The 17924-nt window shown below is 39.4% G+C and overlaps 1 protein-coding gene across 2 annotated transcripts in view; it reads right to left on the reverse strand.

Annotated features, from left to right (window-relative positions):
* The window catches only part of LOC124167699 (ubiquitin-associated domain-containing protein 2-like), a 28033-nt gene extending 10124 nt beyond the window's left edge, over positions 1-17909 (reverse strand). For both annotated transcript variants that reach the window (XM_046545690.1, XM_046545689.1), the window contains exons 1-4: positions 17705-17909; positions 17038-17171; positions 8478-8560; positions 388-534 (exon numbers count right to left, since the gene is read on the reverse strand). In XM_046545690.1, coding sequence (XP_046401646.1) covers positions 388-534; positions 8478-8560; positions 17038-17171; positions 17705-17744 — 404 coding nt within the window. In that variant the 5' untranslated portion in view covers positions 17745-17909. The remainder of the gene's footprint in view (positions 1-387; positions 535-8477; positions 8561-17037; positions 17172-17704) is intronic.
* Between the last annotated feature and the right edge of the window lie 15 nt (positions 17910-17924).

The raw sequence follows: 17924 nt of genomic DNA on the forward strand, positions 1-17924 counted from the left end.
GGAAGGGCCCCCGCACCTCTCGCTTACTCTGGCGAGTATTCCATACCCCCAGATCTCCCAGTATTAGCTGTGCCTAAAACTCCCCCTAGTCTTGATTCCTCGCTGCACCCAAGACAAAGCTGATAAAAAACACTTTATCCGTTGAGATTGTTAATGCAGCTCTGAACACAACCAGTGGCACGCCTGTACTGTTATTACATTGCAAATTGCAACACCTTGAAACAGTGGGGCCCTCCGCCTCCCACCAAAATGGGCCCTGGGCCACCCACATCCTAAATCCGGCCCAGAGTGTGCATGAAGTTAATCATTTAATTTCCTAGCAAAATTATTTTCTTCATAGCCCTGATTATAGCTTAAAAAAAGTAATACACAAATTGAACTACTTACGGCCCGATTGAGAGGATTCCACTTCCTCCATCCTTGTCAATAAACCATCGGATAAGATGAGCCATCAACTCCAGTACAAATGAAAGGCAACTGCTGCCAACTAACAAGGAAGCAAATTTCCTTGAGCCATAACGCCTTTCAAACTCCCTGGAAAAAAATGTTGTGGTTTACAATGAGAATAAGGATTTTTAAGCAAAAAGAGGCATTAAAAAAATCAGATAAAAGAGAAAATACAGTACTCTCCTTAATACCAACAACATTATCACGAAATTCTCGTTTTTACAAAGTAAATCATTGGTCTCGACGAAAAGGTTAATCCAATACATGGTAAAAGAAACGTAATTAAGAAAATGACGCAAGGTGTTGAAACCATGGTCGGTTGTTGAGTGTTGAATTAAAAAGTGTGGAAATTAAAATTTGTGTTCTTCCTCATGTATATAGCGAACTTCCACAAAATCAAGCCTGAAATAATTTCATACGTAATTAAGAAATTACAAACCTCAGTCCTGATCCAGGCAGTCACACAAAAAGAACTTTATTACGAAGTTCCACGAGTAAAAAACAGCATTAAGGTGAATATACACAACACTATTATAATCACTGCATAATGTTTAAGTTCTCCTAGTGCACTGTGCCCAAGAGCGTCAATTATGGTTCTTTCTTCAGTAGAAGATACTTCAGTATCCATGTAACATCGTACAATAAGCTTCATTCCTATGGAATCATGGTGACCCACTCATTACTGATGGTAAATTGGCCGTATGATAAGTCCTCTCCTGACGAACATTTGAAAAATTGAAGCATGCCCAAAATTTCAAATATGGCACCTATGGAGTTGGCCAATGCAACACGATGCGGCGTAGAGGAACACGCTCTTTGGGCACAATCTGAACCAAGTATCAATTAATCCGGTGCGAAGTCAGGAACTGTTCAGCGTTTCACCTGTTCTTTCTTCCTGCGGTCGGAGATTTTTTTCGGCTCTAGATATGTCGCACACCCAGCTAGATCACTTCGTCACAATCGTGAGTTAAGGCACTATTGTGATGGAGTGTTGCATTCTGCAGGATAACCACCTTCCTCGAGGTTTATCAACTCATGAGTAAGGTCTCGGAATGCATCTTCTTCATACATTGAGGACTTACTGTATTCCGGAAGATATCAATACTTGATTGCATCATAACGCATTCTTCTATTGATAAAATGAAATGAATGTGCTTGTTTTTATACAGGGTTCCCACTCTAACTAAATCATAAAATTCACGGTTTTTTCCAGGTTTTCACGGTCTAAAGTGCGTCAAATTCACGGTCTGTCGATAAGCCATTTTAGGAAGAATTGTTGATCACATAACAATCACTGGCCGCACGTTAACTAAAAATATAACTAACGCGATAAACGCCAGGAATGCAAGCGCAGCAATGAAAGTGCTATTATGAATTTAAAGTATACCGGGACTAGCCGCGGTGATAACTTTTACGGGAGTCACCCACAATGCACAATCACAATAAATTAGTCTAGAGCGAACGCCTCTTTGTGTTCTATGTCCGGGCCTGCTCTCCGGCTGTGGCGCTGTGCGCACGATTTGGACTGCTTGTGGCATCATATGCTCAGCAGTCCAGCAACATCTTGTCCGGTAGTGTCCGAAAATATCCACAGGGAAGAATGACGCCTCGGTAGCTTAACTGGCCAAAGCACTTGACTGGAAATCTTTATTTTCGTATCCGGGTTCGAATCCCGGTCAAGGTGAATGATTTTTTCTCTGTGGATCTTTCGCACTTTCGTGCTATTATGAAGTCGCCTATCATCACCAAAATTTAGGGCCGGCTAAACGTTGTGAGTTGGAAAATGGAGGGTGACAGGGAGGTGAAGAGGTGTCTGATTTCTCGCCAGGGTTAATGATCACTTTGGTTCACGGTCTTCCAATCACAGCCTTAAGGTCTGTGTGTCATCATGGCACAAGTACCAATATTTGCGCTTCGAATATACGTGTGCAGATGAATGCGTGGACAGTGTCTGCGAGTGACTGACCTTGAAATATGATTGACACATCTATTTTTCTTTAAATCCGTCAATCGTACATCTACAATCAAGTTTGAGAGGTTTTTAAGTAGGGATGGGTCGAATAGTAGATTTCTCGAATTCGAAATATCGAATTCGAATATCAAATCATTGCTCGAATATTCGAATACCTCGAATTTCGAATACCTGGAATACTAAACGATGAATGTGAAAATGTTTGACTAGGTCGACTATGCAGCAGGAAACCCGAGATTTTGGCGAGTAATTGTGATTGCCTTTAAAGGATTCAAACAGGAATTTAGCTGATTAATGGAATATTTTAATTTTATGTAAACAATAGGGTAGTTTCCTTCATTAAAGAAAACGAAAGGCATTGATTGTGATTCGTTAACCACCATTGGTGTATTCATAATATACATATTATTTGGTTCTAGAAATACCGGTTTAGATTAATGGCAATGGTCAATTTTTTCCTCATTTTAAAAAGGCCAGATTGGTGCCCATGCGATGCCACTCCTCGTGACATCACAGGGACCTTGTTTATACACGAGAGGATAGCAGTTTTACATCGTCTGAGGTTACCAATGCATGCGTGAGGCACAGAGCTCAGGGAAACATGTCTTAATAATCACTTATTAAAACTGACTAAGTTCGGAAAGTTTTCTTCGTTTGATAAGGTATTAATAATCCTTATTTAAGCCAAGGGCTACCTGCTAGCATGGTACTCGGCTACCTGCTAGCCAGTGGCGGCTCGTGAGTCAAATGCTAGGGGGGGCGCACTCCACCGGGGGGTCATAATTTTTTAATATTTCGTGTATTTTATTAAGTTTTTACGGCAATCTAGGAATTAAATTCTGTGATGCCATACGTTCCGTTTTTTTCAACAAAAATACCTAGTTTTCCTAATAAAGCTTGATTAATAAATACTAAATGCAGTAGACTCTCGGTCACACGGATCGGCTTAGTCCGGACTCTCGATGATACTGATCAATGATCTTGAAGAATAAAAATATATTTGCTGCGATATTTTGCAAATACAAACGAAAATACGTAACTTTAGATTTTCGCGTCTACATTCTTCGTGCGGATATGCCCGCAATACACTTCTGTTGTTCGTTTTGCAATCATAATGCGTTATTTGTCAAATCTATACAACATTTGCAATGATTTAGGTAGCAATGACACTTGTAACACCTGAGGAGGGAGGAGAGTGTCACTGACTTCCACTAGGCAACAAACACTACTATAATGCGCGCGCTTTGCTATTGCAGATGTAAACTTTGATGGCGGTGTTCGCGTTGCTTCTTGAATACAGTATGATTTAAAATCAACAATTAAACATTTCTCACACATTTTTAACAAAATATGAAATACTCACAGGCCTTTAGTTGTATTGCAAAAGTCCATCCTTCTTTCATTTTGTCCAGCAAAGTGATCAATTACACGTTCGTTGAAATCAGCGCTGGACAACAATTTCTTTCTGATTGAACACATGGCAAGGGCATTAGTCTATAAATAAACAAGGGACGACACAAAATAGGCCGACGAAAAATACGACCAAAAAGAACAAGGTGCCTGGACACAGAATTGGGACAATTTTTCCCTATATTTCCCTTAAAAAAACGAGCACTGTTGATTAATTCAAAATAGTCTTCTTGAATGTACACATAGCACTAAGAAACTTCTTAATCGGCAATTACGCACAATTAACTCCTCGAAAATGATGTCTGAACTCATTTCACTCCGTTCTTTCCGAGAGTCTTGCCGTTACTATAAGGACGACTCAAGGGAGATAGAAGTCGTGGTCCACTAATGCTGATTCAGCTGAGGGACGAATTTAAGGTCAGCAAAGGCAATCAAGCAAACAAAGGACGTCACGGCCATCTCCTTGAGTCTAAGATTCATATGTGGTAAACACACGAGACGCCAACGGGTCGCATTTGGAATAACCGTGTCTTCGAAATCATTGCCATGATAAATTGGAAAATAAGTTCTAGATCGTAAAAGAAGACGACTCGACTGAGCCACAGATGGAAGCTGTAAGGATCTCCGCACTGATATGAACTCCTCGAAGCCACTTAATTCAGACCCAAGTGGACATTTTCCGTCAGACAGCTACCGCTCTGCCACGGAGGAATTAGGTGAACATGAACTAATACAACAAGGACGGCTAGAAAAATGATGAACCTACACACAAAAGGTGTATTGTACGCGGCACTTAATGACATTAATTGAATGACTCTATTTAAAGTCGCGCTTAACGATTTAAATCATATTTAATCCTTCGCCCTATCACGCACGCAACTATTTCTTAAATTATAAATCAGTGGGGAATGTTAACTGATTTTTCCTAATACTGCATATTTTCCTAATACTTTTGATAAATTTATCTGAAAAATAGGTACAGCATTTCTAATCATCGGGAAGATATGAATACATTGTTAAGGCCTAAATATTATAATATTAGTTTCCCCAAGGTTCTTGAAATTCGTAATCATAACAGAACTGTGTCAAATACTCGATAATAGTTTTCCTTCGTCAATACGGCCTTTAACTGGTTGGATTTTATGTGTTCCGGAATTCAAACACCAAAAAACGCAAGCATAATGGGATAATTTATTTACTGTAGCAATACCTACCAGAAATAAAAAATTAAAATCGTATAACTACACCCAGTACAGTGACCATTCTGATTCCGTAGGTCCCTTTTCTGAGGCAGCACCAAGTAGACGCCAGATTATACGCCCGCCGGCCTGCTCAGCGATGTCAACTCACTCGTCGCTCTGCGCATTTTCGGACGACGTCCCAAGACTTCCATAAGACACAAGGTTAGACGCGTCATAGCACCAGCGGCCCCCACCACTACCACTCTCCATATAACTGCATGGGGATGGATTGGGACGTTCTGGCCAGCGCCCCACGGCTACAAATACGAACTTCTCGCGCTATTTCTTTTCGTGTTTTTCCAACACTTTCGATGTAAGGGACTGAAAAAACGCTTTGATTAATCAGATGTATAATTATAAATGAAAGGATATTTATTTTTTTTACTTTTTCAAATATTTGGGAGGGGCGGCGTCCGAGAGTCCTTATGGGCAAACCGCCACTGCTGCTAGCATCCTGCGTCGTATTAGCGCTCAGAGCCTCACCCCAAGATCACCTCACTCGCGGCAGCGGGAAGCAGAACGACGTCACGCGGAGTTTTTCCCGGCAATCATACTTACTCGCGCGCTTGAAAATTTTCACTTTTAATTTAATCGCGAAAAATAGATATCGTCTTATAAAAATCTAAAAGCGTTAAATACGTACTCCAGGAGTATTAATATTTCGATTTAGGCAATAAAAAAATAATAGAAAAGCGCCCTATTTGAGCATTACGCCAAAATGCTAAGGCTCCGTCGTATTTCTTCGTCTTTCCGGCATTTATTTTCTTGCGTAAAATGCTTAAATAAAGTCAGAAATACGTCGTGTTTGGTCTTTTTCGTTTTTAAATTACGCGCACATTACTAATATTTCAATCCAATGAAGGTGTAATAATAATTGCCGAAAGTCATTGTTGGACACCTTTCGAGCTAGTAGATAACTCATGCAGCAGTTGACCTCCAGAAAGGGGGAAATTCGAAGCAGGTAGGTAGAAAAAGGTCAGTGGGTGAGAAAAGGGGGTGGGCGCGAGACCAATTTTATTTTTCTCGCGTAACTTGATATTATTTTCGAAGCAAAGGTCTTCGTAAAACTATCCCTGCGAGAGCCGGGACCTTTTGTTTGATTTCGGAGAAGAGGAAATCGTCGGAGGGGGTGGGGCGAACGCTGAATGGAGGGGGATAGCGGATCGTGGGAAATGCGCCAATGTCACTATCTCACGGCACTGAGTTTCTCCCTATGGTGGTTTCATCTCCTGGGGAAGATTCAAAAGTGCCTGTAGTTATTAGCCACAAATTGCACATGGTAAACACCTCGTCTTTTTTTTATCAAAAGATGGATGCGGGAAAATGGTCAGTGGGGCAGAAGGAGTGAAGGGTGAAACGCGATTCTATTATTTTCCGGTAACTTGATATTTGTTCGAAGCTAAGGTCTTCGTAATACGATCTCTGCACGAGCTGGGACCTTTTTTTTATTTTGGAGAAGCGGAAATCGTGAGAGTGGCTGAGGCGAATGCTGAATGGAGGGGGATAGCGGATCGTGGGAAATACGACAATGTTGCTATCCCACGGCACTGAGGTTCTCCTGATGGGGGGGGACACCTGGGATTTTGGGATTTTTTTACCCGATCAATTTCGGTTCCCCACGTCGAAATCTTTTCGCCGCTCTAACCCGCAAATTTGATATAGTTGGTCAAGTTCGTCAACTTGCCTAAAACGGCGCTGCATGGACTTAAAGAATAGAGTTCTCTCCATTTTTCCGAGTCAGCTACGAACGACGCGCGAGCGACAGAGTATGACGCGAAATTCAAAGTATTCGAGGTATTCGAGACGGCACCTTTGGCATAACTATTCGAGATCTCGAATATCGAATATTTTCTAGTATTCGAGGTATTCGAGTATTCGCGGATACTATTCGCACATCTCTATTTTTAAGGTTTTACGACGAATTTCACGGCTATTTCCAGGTTTTTTCACGGTGGACGGAATAGGGTGGTTTCCTAATATTTTTTTATTGCCTAAATCGAAAGATTAATACTCTTGGAGTACGTATTTCACGCTTTTAGATTTTTAAATGACGATATCTATTTTTCGCGATTAAATGAAAAGTCAAAATTTTCAAGCGCGCGAAAACGCGACGCGTAAGTAGGAATGATGGGAAAAAGTCCGTGCGATGCATTTCTGGTTCCCCCTCCCGCCTTGTAACGTGACCTTGATCGAGGCTCCGAGCGCTGATAGGACGCAGGATGCTAGCGGGTAGCTGAGTACCTTGCTGGCTGGTAGCGCTTGGCTTACAAAAGGTTTATTAATACCTTATCGAACGAAGAAAACTTTCCGACCTAAGCCAGTTTTAATAGGTGATTATTAAGACATGTTTCCCTGAGCTCTGTGCCTTATGCATGCATTGGTAACCTCAGACGATGTATAGCTCCTATCCTCTCGTGTAGAAACTAGGTCCCTGTGACGTCACGTGGAGTGGAATCGCATGGGCGCCAATCTGGCCTTTTTCAAATGAGGATAAAATTTGACCCTTTCCATTCGTCAAAACCGGTATTTCAAAAACCAAATAATTTGTGTATTATGAATACACTAATGGTAACTCCTGGTTTAAAATGAATAAAGAAAAGTAAAATATTCCAGGTTTCATGCAATAGGGTGGTTTCCTTCATCAAAGAAAACGAAAGGTATTGATTGCGATTCGTTACCCACCATTAGTGTATTCATAATATACAAATTATTTTGTTTTAGAAATACCGGGTTAGATGAATGGCAATGGTCCATTTTTATCCTCATTTGAAAAGGGCCAGATTGGCGCCCATGCGATGCCACTCCACGTGACGTCACAGGGACCTAGTTTCTATAGGAGAAGATAGGAGTTATACATCGTCTGAGGTTACCAATGCATGCATGAGGCGCAGAGCTCAGGGAAACATGTCTTAACAATCACTTATTAAAACTGGCTAAGGTCGGAAAGTTTTCCTCGTTTGATAAGTTATTAATAATCCTTATTTAAGCCAAGCGCTACCAGCCAGCAGGGTACTAGGCTACCTGCTAGCAGCCTGCGTCGTATCAGCGCTAAGCCTCGCCTCAAGGTCACCTCGCAGGGCGGCAACGGGTACCAGAAATACGTCACGCGGAGAGATTTCCCTGCATTCATACTTAAGCGTCGCGTTTTCGCTTGCTTGAAAATTTTCACTTTTCATTTAATCGCGAAAAATAGATATCGTCATTTAAAAATCTAAAAGCGTGAAATACGTACTCCAGGAGTAATAATCTTTCGATTTAGGCAATAAAATAATAATAGGAAACCACCCTATTCAACTTTTTGCCGATATAAAAAAATCACCAGATGAACATAAAACACTGTCCTCTGTTTAATGATTAAATTTTCTTTTAGCAGAGGACATATATTAAGTAGCAAAATTGTTATTTACCTAAACTGATACACCAATGTTCCAGCCCATATTAGATCCTTGGGATCAAGAAAGATCAATTTTGAAGTCACCAACTTCAGTATCTGAAAAAAAAAGAACCAAAGTCATTTCACAACCAAAAAACATTGCAATGACTCACAACAGTAGGAATACTATTGTCCTACTAAAGCAATACAGTAAAACTTTGATTTTACGCAGTTGGAGGGACCGAAATATGGGCACTGTGTAAAATCAAAGTGTGTAAAATCAAGAGTTGGTATTGAGGAGAAGTATAGTTTTCAGGATAACTCTTGCTCATTATTTTTAGAACCCTTAGTCATACACTTTTGTATAGTTCCGATTTGAGCCAGAACCGGATCCAGACAATCAAAAAGTCTCATATGTGTGCCTTTACGGTAAAAGGGCATGAAATCCTTTTCAGTCGTATCAGATATATGTTTCCTGGATTCAATTACGCATTTGGGGGCAAGAAAATGATCCCTAATAATCTTATTTACTCACAAGCAACACCACAGATGACGTGTTACCTTGAGAAAAACAACGTTGCATTCCTGAACAATGTTTCCCATGGATGAATAACATGGTAGAATTGCTAGCATTTCTGGCACTAAGATTACTTCTGTTACCCAGGAGAAATGTCGCAATGGTGATACTAAATGCTCGCGGAGCAGATGAGCTAATTTTCGAAAATATTCTCATTAAAAGCAGTTTTCAGGAAATCCGTTTAACCACCTGCAGACAAACAAAGATTGGAGATTGAATAAATGAGATATCTATATATAATATATATTTGAGGATAGTCATCCAAATTAACCCCATTAACAGGGAGCAAAATTTTGCTAATACATCACAAAGGCTTTACACCCTGTGGGCCTGGGTTCAAGTCCTGACAGTAGCAGAAACTTATCAGAGATGGCACCTTCATCTTCGACCTGAAGACGCTGGCAGCAGTGCCAACGAAACTATTGTCATCACCAACAAACCTATGCGGTTGCATCGGAAACATGGAGAAATTGTTATCAGAGATGGCCCTATCCCTACTTGAGAGTAATGTGGAGGACACTTCCAGTGCACCAGCAGATGGGACGTTAAGCCCTTTAAGGCCTATCATTACAACCTGGCTAATGCCAACATAGGGTTCCTATCCCCCCAGCCCTTACTTCATGGCACTAATGACCCCAGCTATCAGTATCCTCCTTCCAAATAGCATACCAAAGATAATACGGAGCACATAGGACCCGGGATATTCGGAAAATCAGATTTTTCCGGTGTTTAGATCACTTTTTTAAAGTGAGCTATTTAAATAACCGCGCAACTACCGTTAAAAATTATTAATAGTCGGAACAATCTTTCTTATTTATAATTTTCACGTATTAAAAAACCATTTTCCCATGAAAATTTAGCATATAGGGTATAGCTTCTCTGTCGGCATTCTTCCGCGAATTCAGCGCCGGGACCTTCGGCTCACAAGCCGTGTGACTAATCTTAACGTAATATTTTGCTTCCCCATGTCTGATAACAACACCGGACACTTTTTGTATTTCGATTTAATTGCACTAAGCCATTCCTGAGTTTAAAGGGACTGCCTTATCACTCACGTCTTGATTTGACTTCAATGATTGCATGACGATTGACGACGCGAGTTATTCTCCGAGGGCATTAACTCCCGTTCCGTTAAAAATAAACGCTTGCCACCTAGCGGAGTTAAGATAATAGCTATTGATGTTCCAACCATGTTTCACTTAAACCCACTGAAAATGAGATACAAGTTGAATCAGCTCTAATAAGCGCGCCGCGCAATCAACTTTCCCTCGCCTCCATTCGTCCCGCAGATGTGGGGTTAGCCCGCGGAATGAGACAACATATGCTTTTACCATCGTGTTGAATCACCATCGACTTACGTCCATACTAGAAGTACGACTATCTTTTTTGGATCACCTTGGAAGCCAAAATGTTGGCACGGGAGGATTTTTAACGGCTAATTTCGCCGTTATATTTCGCTGGGGCGAAGGAAAACATAGCGCTCGCAAAATTCTAGAAAACCTTCCGTTAGGGATAGATATTCCGTAGTTCATAATTCCAGATTAACGACCATCTACTGTAATTACAATATATATATAAATAGCGTCGATCAATAAGTCGAATAATAAACGAAAGGTGATAATGTTAATATCTCCGGGGATCATTTGTCTTAATCACGCATGCACGGCGATTGCCGTATATTTTAGGTTTCGATATCCTTCTACGGCAAATATTAACTAAGAGCGATATTCGCGTTCGTAAAGGAGCCTGAAATATTACTGAGAGGTCGTAGGGGGAAGCAATAATTAGATTCGCGATGTTTTTAGTTTCACGCTCAACAGCGCGACGTCATTTCAACCGTTCTTGTATTCATTTTTGTAACTCATTTAGACGAATAAATAACCTAACTTCATTGTGCGAAAACTTGCGGGTGACTCCCGTAAAGTTATAACCGTGGCCAGTCCCGGTATACTTAAATTTAACCTAACTTCATATTGCTCCAGTCGGGATTTTCAAAACAAGTCGAAAGACAACTGCGTAAAATCAAGATTAGCGGCCTCTTTGGGGCTGGGGTTATGCTGCGCAAAATCGAAAAAACTGCGTAAAATCAAGAAAAGATGTAAAATCGAAGTTTCACCATTGGAATTCCCTATGCTTTCCGGCCGGACTTGAGTGTCGCTGCGTAAAAACGAGACTTGATGTAAAATCAAAGTGCGTAAAATCGAAGTTTTACTGTATATAACTGTATATTCCAACTATTTCCAACAACACCAAGCAACTATTTTACCAAGACAATAGAATGAATCACAGGGGCTCCTGATTGTTGCATATGCAAATTTTCATAACTTCATTGTTACCTATACGCACTTTAACTAAATATGAGGTTTCAAGGCCTGTAAGATCATTGAAAAATCATAAATGATGCCACCAACCCTAACATTGGTTTTCACAATGGAAATAATATTAAATCATGAACATTCACAATTGAAAATATCAAGGAGACCTAACCATCAATAATCATTTCACAAAAAAACAGAGTATTTTTGAGAAACAAATGAGGATTAAAATTATCCTGGTAAAATTTTGAAAATGTCAATCACTCTCAATTGTAATAAATCACCGCTATATGTTATTGCTGATGAAAACAAGTTAAGAGTAAAGAATAATTTTACTTCAACAAGCGTTAAAAAATATTTACTTTCATTCTAAAGGCCATTTTACACGGGGCATGTACTTGCACAATCTGACGTATGTACGAAGAAACAGTCAAAATTGCATCGTGTAAAGTGGTGAATAGCTAAAACACAAGCGAGAATGCATGGATGTGAAATGGCAAAATAGCCCATTCTAATTTTGTTCATGCGTTTGTGCAATTCCACGCCATTTTAGAAATCAATGCAGTTCTAACCTGCGCAATTCTGAGCCCCGCGTAAAATGGCCTTAACACTTCTTGTTGAGCGTATTCTTTAAAAGAAGTGGAATGAGGGATACCATATTTAAATTTGACCATGCTATCAAGCCTGAGCTGAGTCTTTGGCCCATTATATTATTTTATTGGAGATAGTTGCTGTGGAAAGCCACCTTGCTGCAGAAAAGGAGATACTAATGCCCAACAGTGAGTACTTAGACACTTTTGGGGTTGGGGATATTGGTGATAAAAATCTTTAAAAATTAAATGTAAACTGTCCCAGGGTAAAGCAAAAACTGTATTTTAACAGAATGTATTACCACATATGTAACTTGTTCAGGGCCGGTTCTAGACATTTTTCTAGTGTCAGCAAACAACATTCAAGCCGCATCCCCTCAAAAATAACCCGAGAGGTGGAAGGATTAGTATTGAACATTGGGCTGAACGCTAAGGCATCCCTTTTGGATGGTGTTCTAAGCAGCCCTGGGCTTTGTTTACCACTTAAACCGGCCCTAAAATTGTATTGCAACTAAAGATGACATAGCCCTGCAGAGTTAAAAAAAATACATTTAGTTGCCAGCTCTTTTAGTTTTCTAATGATACATAGTAACTTTTTTATGTTAAAGTTAAGTCACAAACGGGAACAATGTAAGACCAGCCTTCCAACAGTTAGTACTCTGTTAGCAGCTTGTTCCTTAACAGGTAGGCAACAAGCATTTTGGGAACAATAGAGGACAAACTCTAAACAGGCATGAGCTGGTTGGTTGTATGTTTCACCGCACAAGGAACAAACAGACAGCATTAAACAGGCACTCAACTGGCAGGGGCCGGTTATTTGTAGTTTCACTGCATAGGGAACGAACAGACAACAGTGAACAGACTCTCAACAGGCAGAGACTGGTTGGATGTCCACATCTCCCAACCAGAGACGGATTCAGGGGAGGATCACCGCGGTCGTGATCCCCCCTCAAAAATTTTATCCAAAATTTTTAATTTTTATTAGTTTAATCGTTTTTTGCTATTCATTTGTCTACATTGTTAATTTAAACTTCTTAAATTGTTCAATTTCATCGGTTATTACGAATGAAAATGAAATTTTAAGCTCCTAAATGCATAAAAAAATGGGTATCTTAAAAACTTGGGAGAATGCCCCTCTCTTCCCAGATCATGAATCCCCCAAATTTGAATCTGAATCCGCCCCCACTCTCAACTGGGAACAAACAGACAACAGTGAACAGGCTCTAAACAGGCAGGGGCAGGTTGGTTGTACTCTTCACCGCACAGGGAATAAACAGATAATAAGAGAATGCCACTTTCCCTTCAGGGAGAGAACAGACAAGCAGCACTCTTCTTACAGACATGAAACAGACAAGGCATTCCAACTTTCAATCTACCAACAGTCACCTGACTGTTGCCACTCGTACAAGGAACAGGGAGCCAATAGCCTCCTGAACAGACAACGAGCAGGCATTATTGTTACAGAAATCGACGGGGGAGTTATCCGTTTCTTATGGTTTTCTTACGGAAACAATATAAGCAGCTTATCGTAAGCTAAAGGATAAGACAAGGATAAGATTTTAGGAAAGAATACATAATGAATGCCATCAAATATCCTCAGATTAACATAAGTCGCTTCTGTTGGAGTGCCAAAGGCGGCAGAGCAGCATACTACACATGCTATGCTGCACTGACCAACATGAATTTAAAGCCTAATGGTGAAATTCAGTGAGTCTTTATAAGACCTGAACAACTGATAACAGACTTTCCCGAAAATAGAAAAATTTAATAACTTCAAGCAACTGGCCAGAGAAGATGCAAAGAAAATATGCATACTTTTTCCTTATGGTGGAAAGAAAAGAATAGGTATGTGGAGAATCGAACTTCTAACCTTCAACTCAATAGGAGCACATGCTACCCACTAAACCAGAGTGTCTGGTGAGAAGAATAGGCGTAGGTACGTATTTAAAATGTAATTGTATATAAAAACTGAGATGCTTCGTGCGTGAAACAAACTGAATTCATTCAAGGTCTACACAATCTGACATTTATGAATTTTAATTTTTTTTTCAGTTAACCAGATGAATTAATTATTGATATTAGAGTTTTACTTCCGGCATTTTTATATACTCTGTGTGAAAACATGTTTCTTTCTTATGACCATAGATTTGCCATCATTTCATTAATGTGAATGATTATCAAATTATGGCCAAATGATATTAATTCCACTTGTACTATAGAAGCGCCAAGAATGGAAAAATTATTCATATACATATAACCCTTAATGAATACGCTAAAATGATGAAATAATAACATCATCTAGGGAAGTGCTGAAAGTTAGGCCTCCATTTTGTCATTAGTCTGGGTGTTTGTCGGCTTGGCCGTAAGAAATCCATAAGAAAATGCCAACATCCTTACTTAAAAGCTCCTTCCTTATTTTTTCCTTTCACCTTATCTCAATAACTGATAATGTGCTGGCTGGGATAGGCTGGCTACATTATACACATTATTTTTGTATAAATACAACATACACTCATTAAAAGAGGACATGATTTTTTAAAAATATACATAGTTAATATTGCTGGTCAAACAAGCACAATTCTACCTAAATATGAATTAAAAAAAGAATGTTGTGAAAAAAAGATGGACCAGGAAAAGTTTTATTTTGCAATAGTAAGCATTCTTTTTAAATAGAGCACATAAATTAAAATAGATTCACTAGCCATGACACAGGGAAAAAATTTTGCTTTCCAACTGCTTTGGAACCCTTTCGAAACTGTTTTGAAAAATCAAAATCAGTTGCGGAACTGCTGTGGAACTCATTTCCACTCATTTGTACCAAAAATTGGAAGCATGAAGAAATTTGTAACTCATTTGTACAGAGTGTGTTCGTGTGGACTGGACACTGCTTTCTACACATTTGGAACTCCTTATGAACGATTCGACAGGATTTCCAGACGTCATCATTCATATTGTAACTGCTGTGTACTGAGACGATTCATGTATAACTGGGATGTGTTTTGGAATGCGACAAGATTATCTTCACTACGAACCGAGAATCTTGGTTGCATAAAAAAAGGTATTCTATAGCAACTTAATGGCAAACATCATTAATAATGATGTTTTTTGGCATTTCCAAGTAGATTATTGTTGTAAAAACACCATAGTCTAATCTTTAAAAGTATATTTCGCACGTAAATGTTGAATTTTACGGTATTTTTAGCGATTTAAAAAAAAAATGCTTTTGTTCTTCGGTACTTTTGGAAAAGTATTATTTTGCATCGATTTATAGACATAAAACATACCGGTCGAAGTATTGTCTTCCCAATCCCTGGGCAATGGTTTATCTCCGCCTTTTGTTCCATATATGGAATATATTTTATGACTTTTTTTTGCCAAAAATGAATCCCTCCTTCAAAAATCTGTTACAATGTCACAGTATTGCCTTTTTTTGCATTTAACATCAGATTTTCGGGTATTAAACACGATGGTTTTCAAGGAAAAATATCCAGAAACGAAGGCATTTCACTCAGAAATGGACACTGAATGCTCCACGACAAACACTTATGACCAGAGTTAAGCTCTCCATGTGGACTTTCTTGACCACCGAAGGAACTTACCCCCCTACTCTAAACATTCAAAAGTACGTATCCTGTGCCAAGTCTACCAAGCTAGAAGGACCTTTGCTTAAGTCTGCATCATACGATCATTTTTTCCAATCCTTTCAAGGGACAGCTCTAGCGATCTCTCCAATGATGGCGGAAAATGATCGTTTCCACGATCATTTTCTATGATGGCCCGAGGGATGGAAATGCCATCCCTTTTTCCATCACCCGGCACGTCTCGTCCATGTTTATCCGTTGCGCAACCCATTTCTGGCACCGTCCTTCAGCCAACCGGAAGGTACGGCCGCTGAAAGCGATTTAACACCACGCTTACCTTTCAATCGAATGAAAATTGAGTGGTTTGGAAGCCAAGGGGTACAAGTGATTTTTTTCTCAACAGAGTTAGGTAAAGTTAATTGTTATAATAAATACACAAAAACCTGGTTGCCTAGGTAAACGAGTGAGTCTCTGTTCTGTGCTGACATCTAGTGGGAAATCAAATGTGCTACCAAGAATCTAATTGATCTCGCTTGTTTTCTGTACCTAATAATTTTTGTGCCTAACTCTGTAAAGAAAAGAAAAATCACTTGTACCCCTTGCCTTCCAACCCACACAATTGTAAATACGGAAAGTGACGGAAAAAGCGATGGAAACAGGACGATGGGAGCGTCTCAGAAAATATGGCTCGAGTGATCACGCTTTCGTTCCCTGAAAACCTATCCCTTGAGCTATCATTCTGAGGGACGGAAAAAAATGATCGTGTGATTCAGGCTTTATGGCTAATTTTGAAACTGTTAGGGACTACTCTTAAAACAGTGACTGACATTGGTGACTATACACTATTCTGAGAAGGAAGTTACTGCGGCACTTCAAAATGCCATCATCGCCTGGACTAAATTTTCTAAATAGATCACCTTAAATTTCAAGGAAAACTCTAGAAGCCATCTTGAACTGCAACAAAGCAGTTTGCATGGCGTACAAATGAGTTTCAAAACGGGTGAAAGAGTAGTACAAATCAGTTCCAATGTTAATTTCAAATGAGTTCCAAAGGTTGAAAATGTGTTCCATAGCAGTTTACAATGGAAATCCAAAGCAATTCAAAATGTGTTACATATGAGTTAGAAAGATGTACCAATGAGTTGATGACATGGTAGGATGGCATGACTTCTTGAACAGCTGTGTACCTTGTTTCAATACTAAAGCAGTTCGAAAGCACATACAAATCAGTGGTTCCAAAGCAGATAGATGACAGTTCCAAATGTCTTACACAGCAGAAATTTTTCCTGGAGAATTTGGTGAAAAAATTACCACAAAAATAAAATACAGATAGGTATAGATTTTAATTCTCTCTTATAGTGAGAAGCAGGAAAAGTTAACAGGAACATAGAATCCATGAAATTCAATTAAGGCTAGGTTAAGTTTTGCTTTTTATTTCCCCGAATTCTCTTCTCTATTTGCCACCCACCCAAATTCCATGGCGACCATAAAAAGGAGGGCACTGGAATTACAACTTGGGGTACAATATTACCTGAGAATTCATTGTCAAGTCTTCAGGAATACGGCACAGAAAATACTTGTGGAGGTGGTACATGGATGGAACATTCACCGCAGCACAAGACAGGATTAAGTACCCAAGAAGTCCCATTGAAACTGGAACATTATCTGATGAAAAAAATAATCAACTTTAGACCAAAAATGGGAGGTAAAGAAAATCGGTGAACCAATCAAGAAGGAAGTAAAAAAAGCAAGTGTTGAACGTAATCTCTATGGGAAAAATACCACCACTGAGTTATTAAATTAAGTATGACAAATACGGCCGACACTGTATGGTGGCAGATTAAAAGATGTATTACCTACACACACCAGCAAGTCGTAAAACTTTTGCGGAACAACAAGTGAAGAATATTAAATTTAAAAATATACACAATCACGCATAGCTTTTTAATTGTTATCAATTGTGGATCAGAGCATAAATAAGAACCTTTATACTATGGCGGAACCACAGCAGACGGCTACTCGTCAAAAATACTTTAAGTTCATAACAGAAATCAAAAACCGCATGAGTTAGCGAAACATTAAGCCATAACTTAGGTTTAATAGGCAGCTTAATTCGGTTAGCATTATATCAATCATAAGCAAAGATGTAATAAAAAGTTGCATCAGCGACATTATTGAAAAAAGAAACCAATACTTACGAAGTCCAGGAGAACTATTGGGAGTGAACATTGCAGCCATCTTTAAGAATACCTATGCACTATAAATGGAATCCTTGAAACTACAAAGGGATTATGTTTAATGTTACTCACAACTACACATTATCCGAACGAAGGACAATGTTTATTGTGTATTTCGTGGTGCGTCAGCCGATGCAACCACAACACGGGCCACGGACAATCCTAAGTGACGTCATGACAA

The sequence above is a fragment of the Ischnura elegans genome, chromosome 11 (assembly GCF_921293095.1).
Source record: "Ischnura elegans chromosome 11, ioIscEleg1.1, whole genome shotgun sequence".
In the NCBI taxonomy this organism is placed as follows: Eukaryota; Metazoa; Arthropoda; class Insecta; order Odonata; family Coenagrionidae; genus Ischnura; species Ischnura elegans.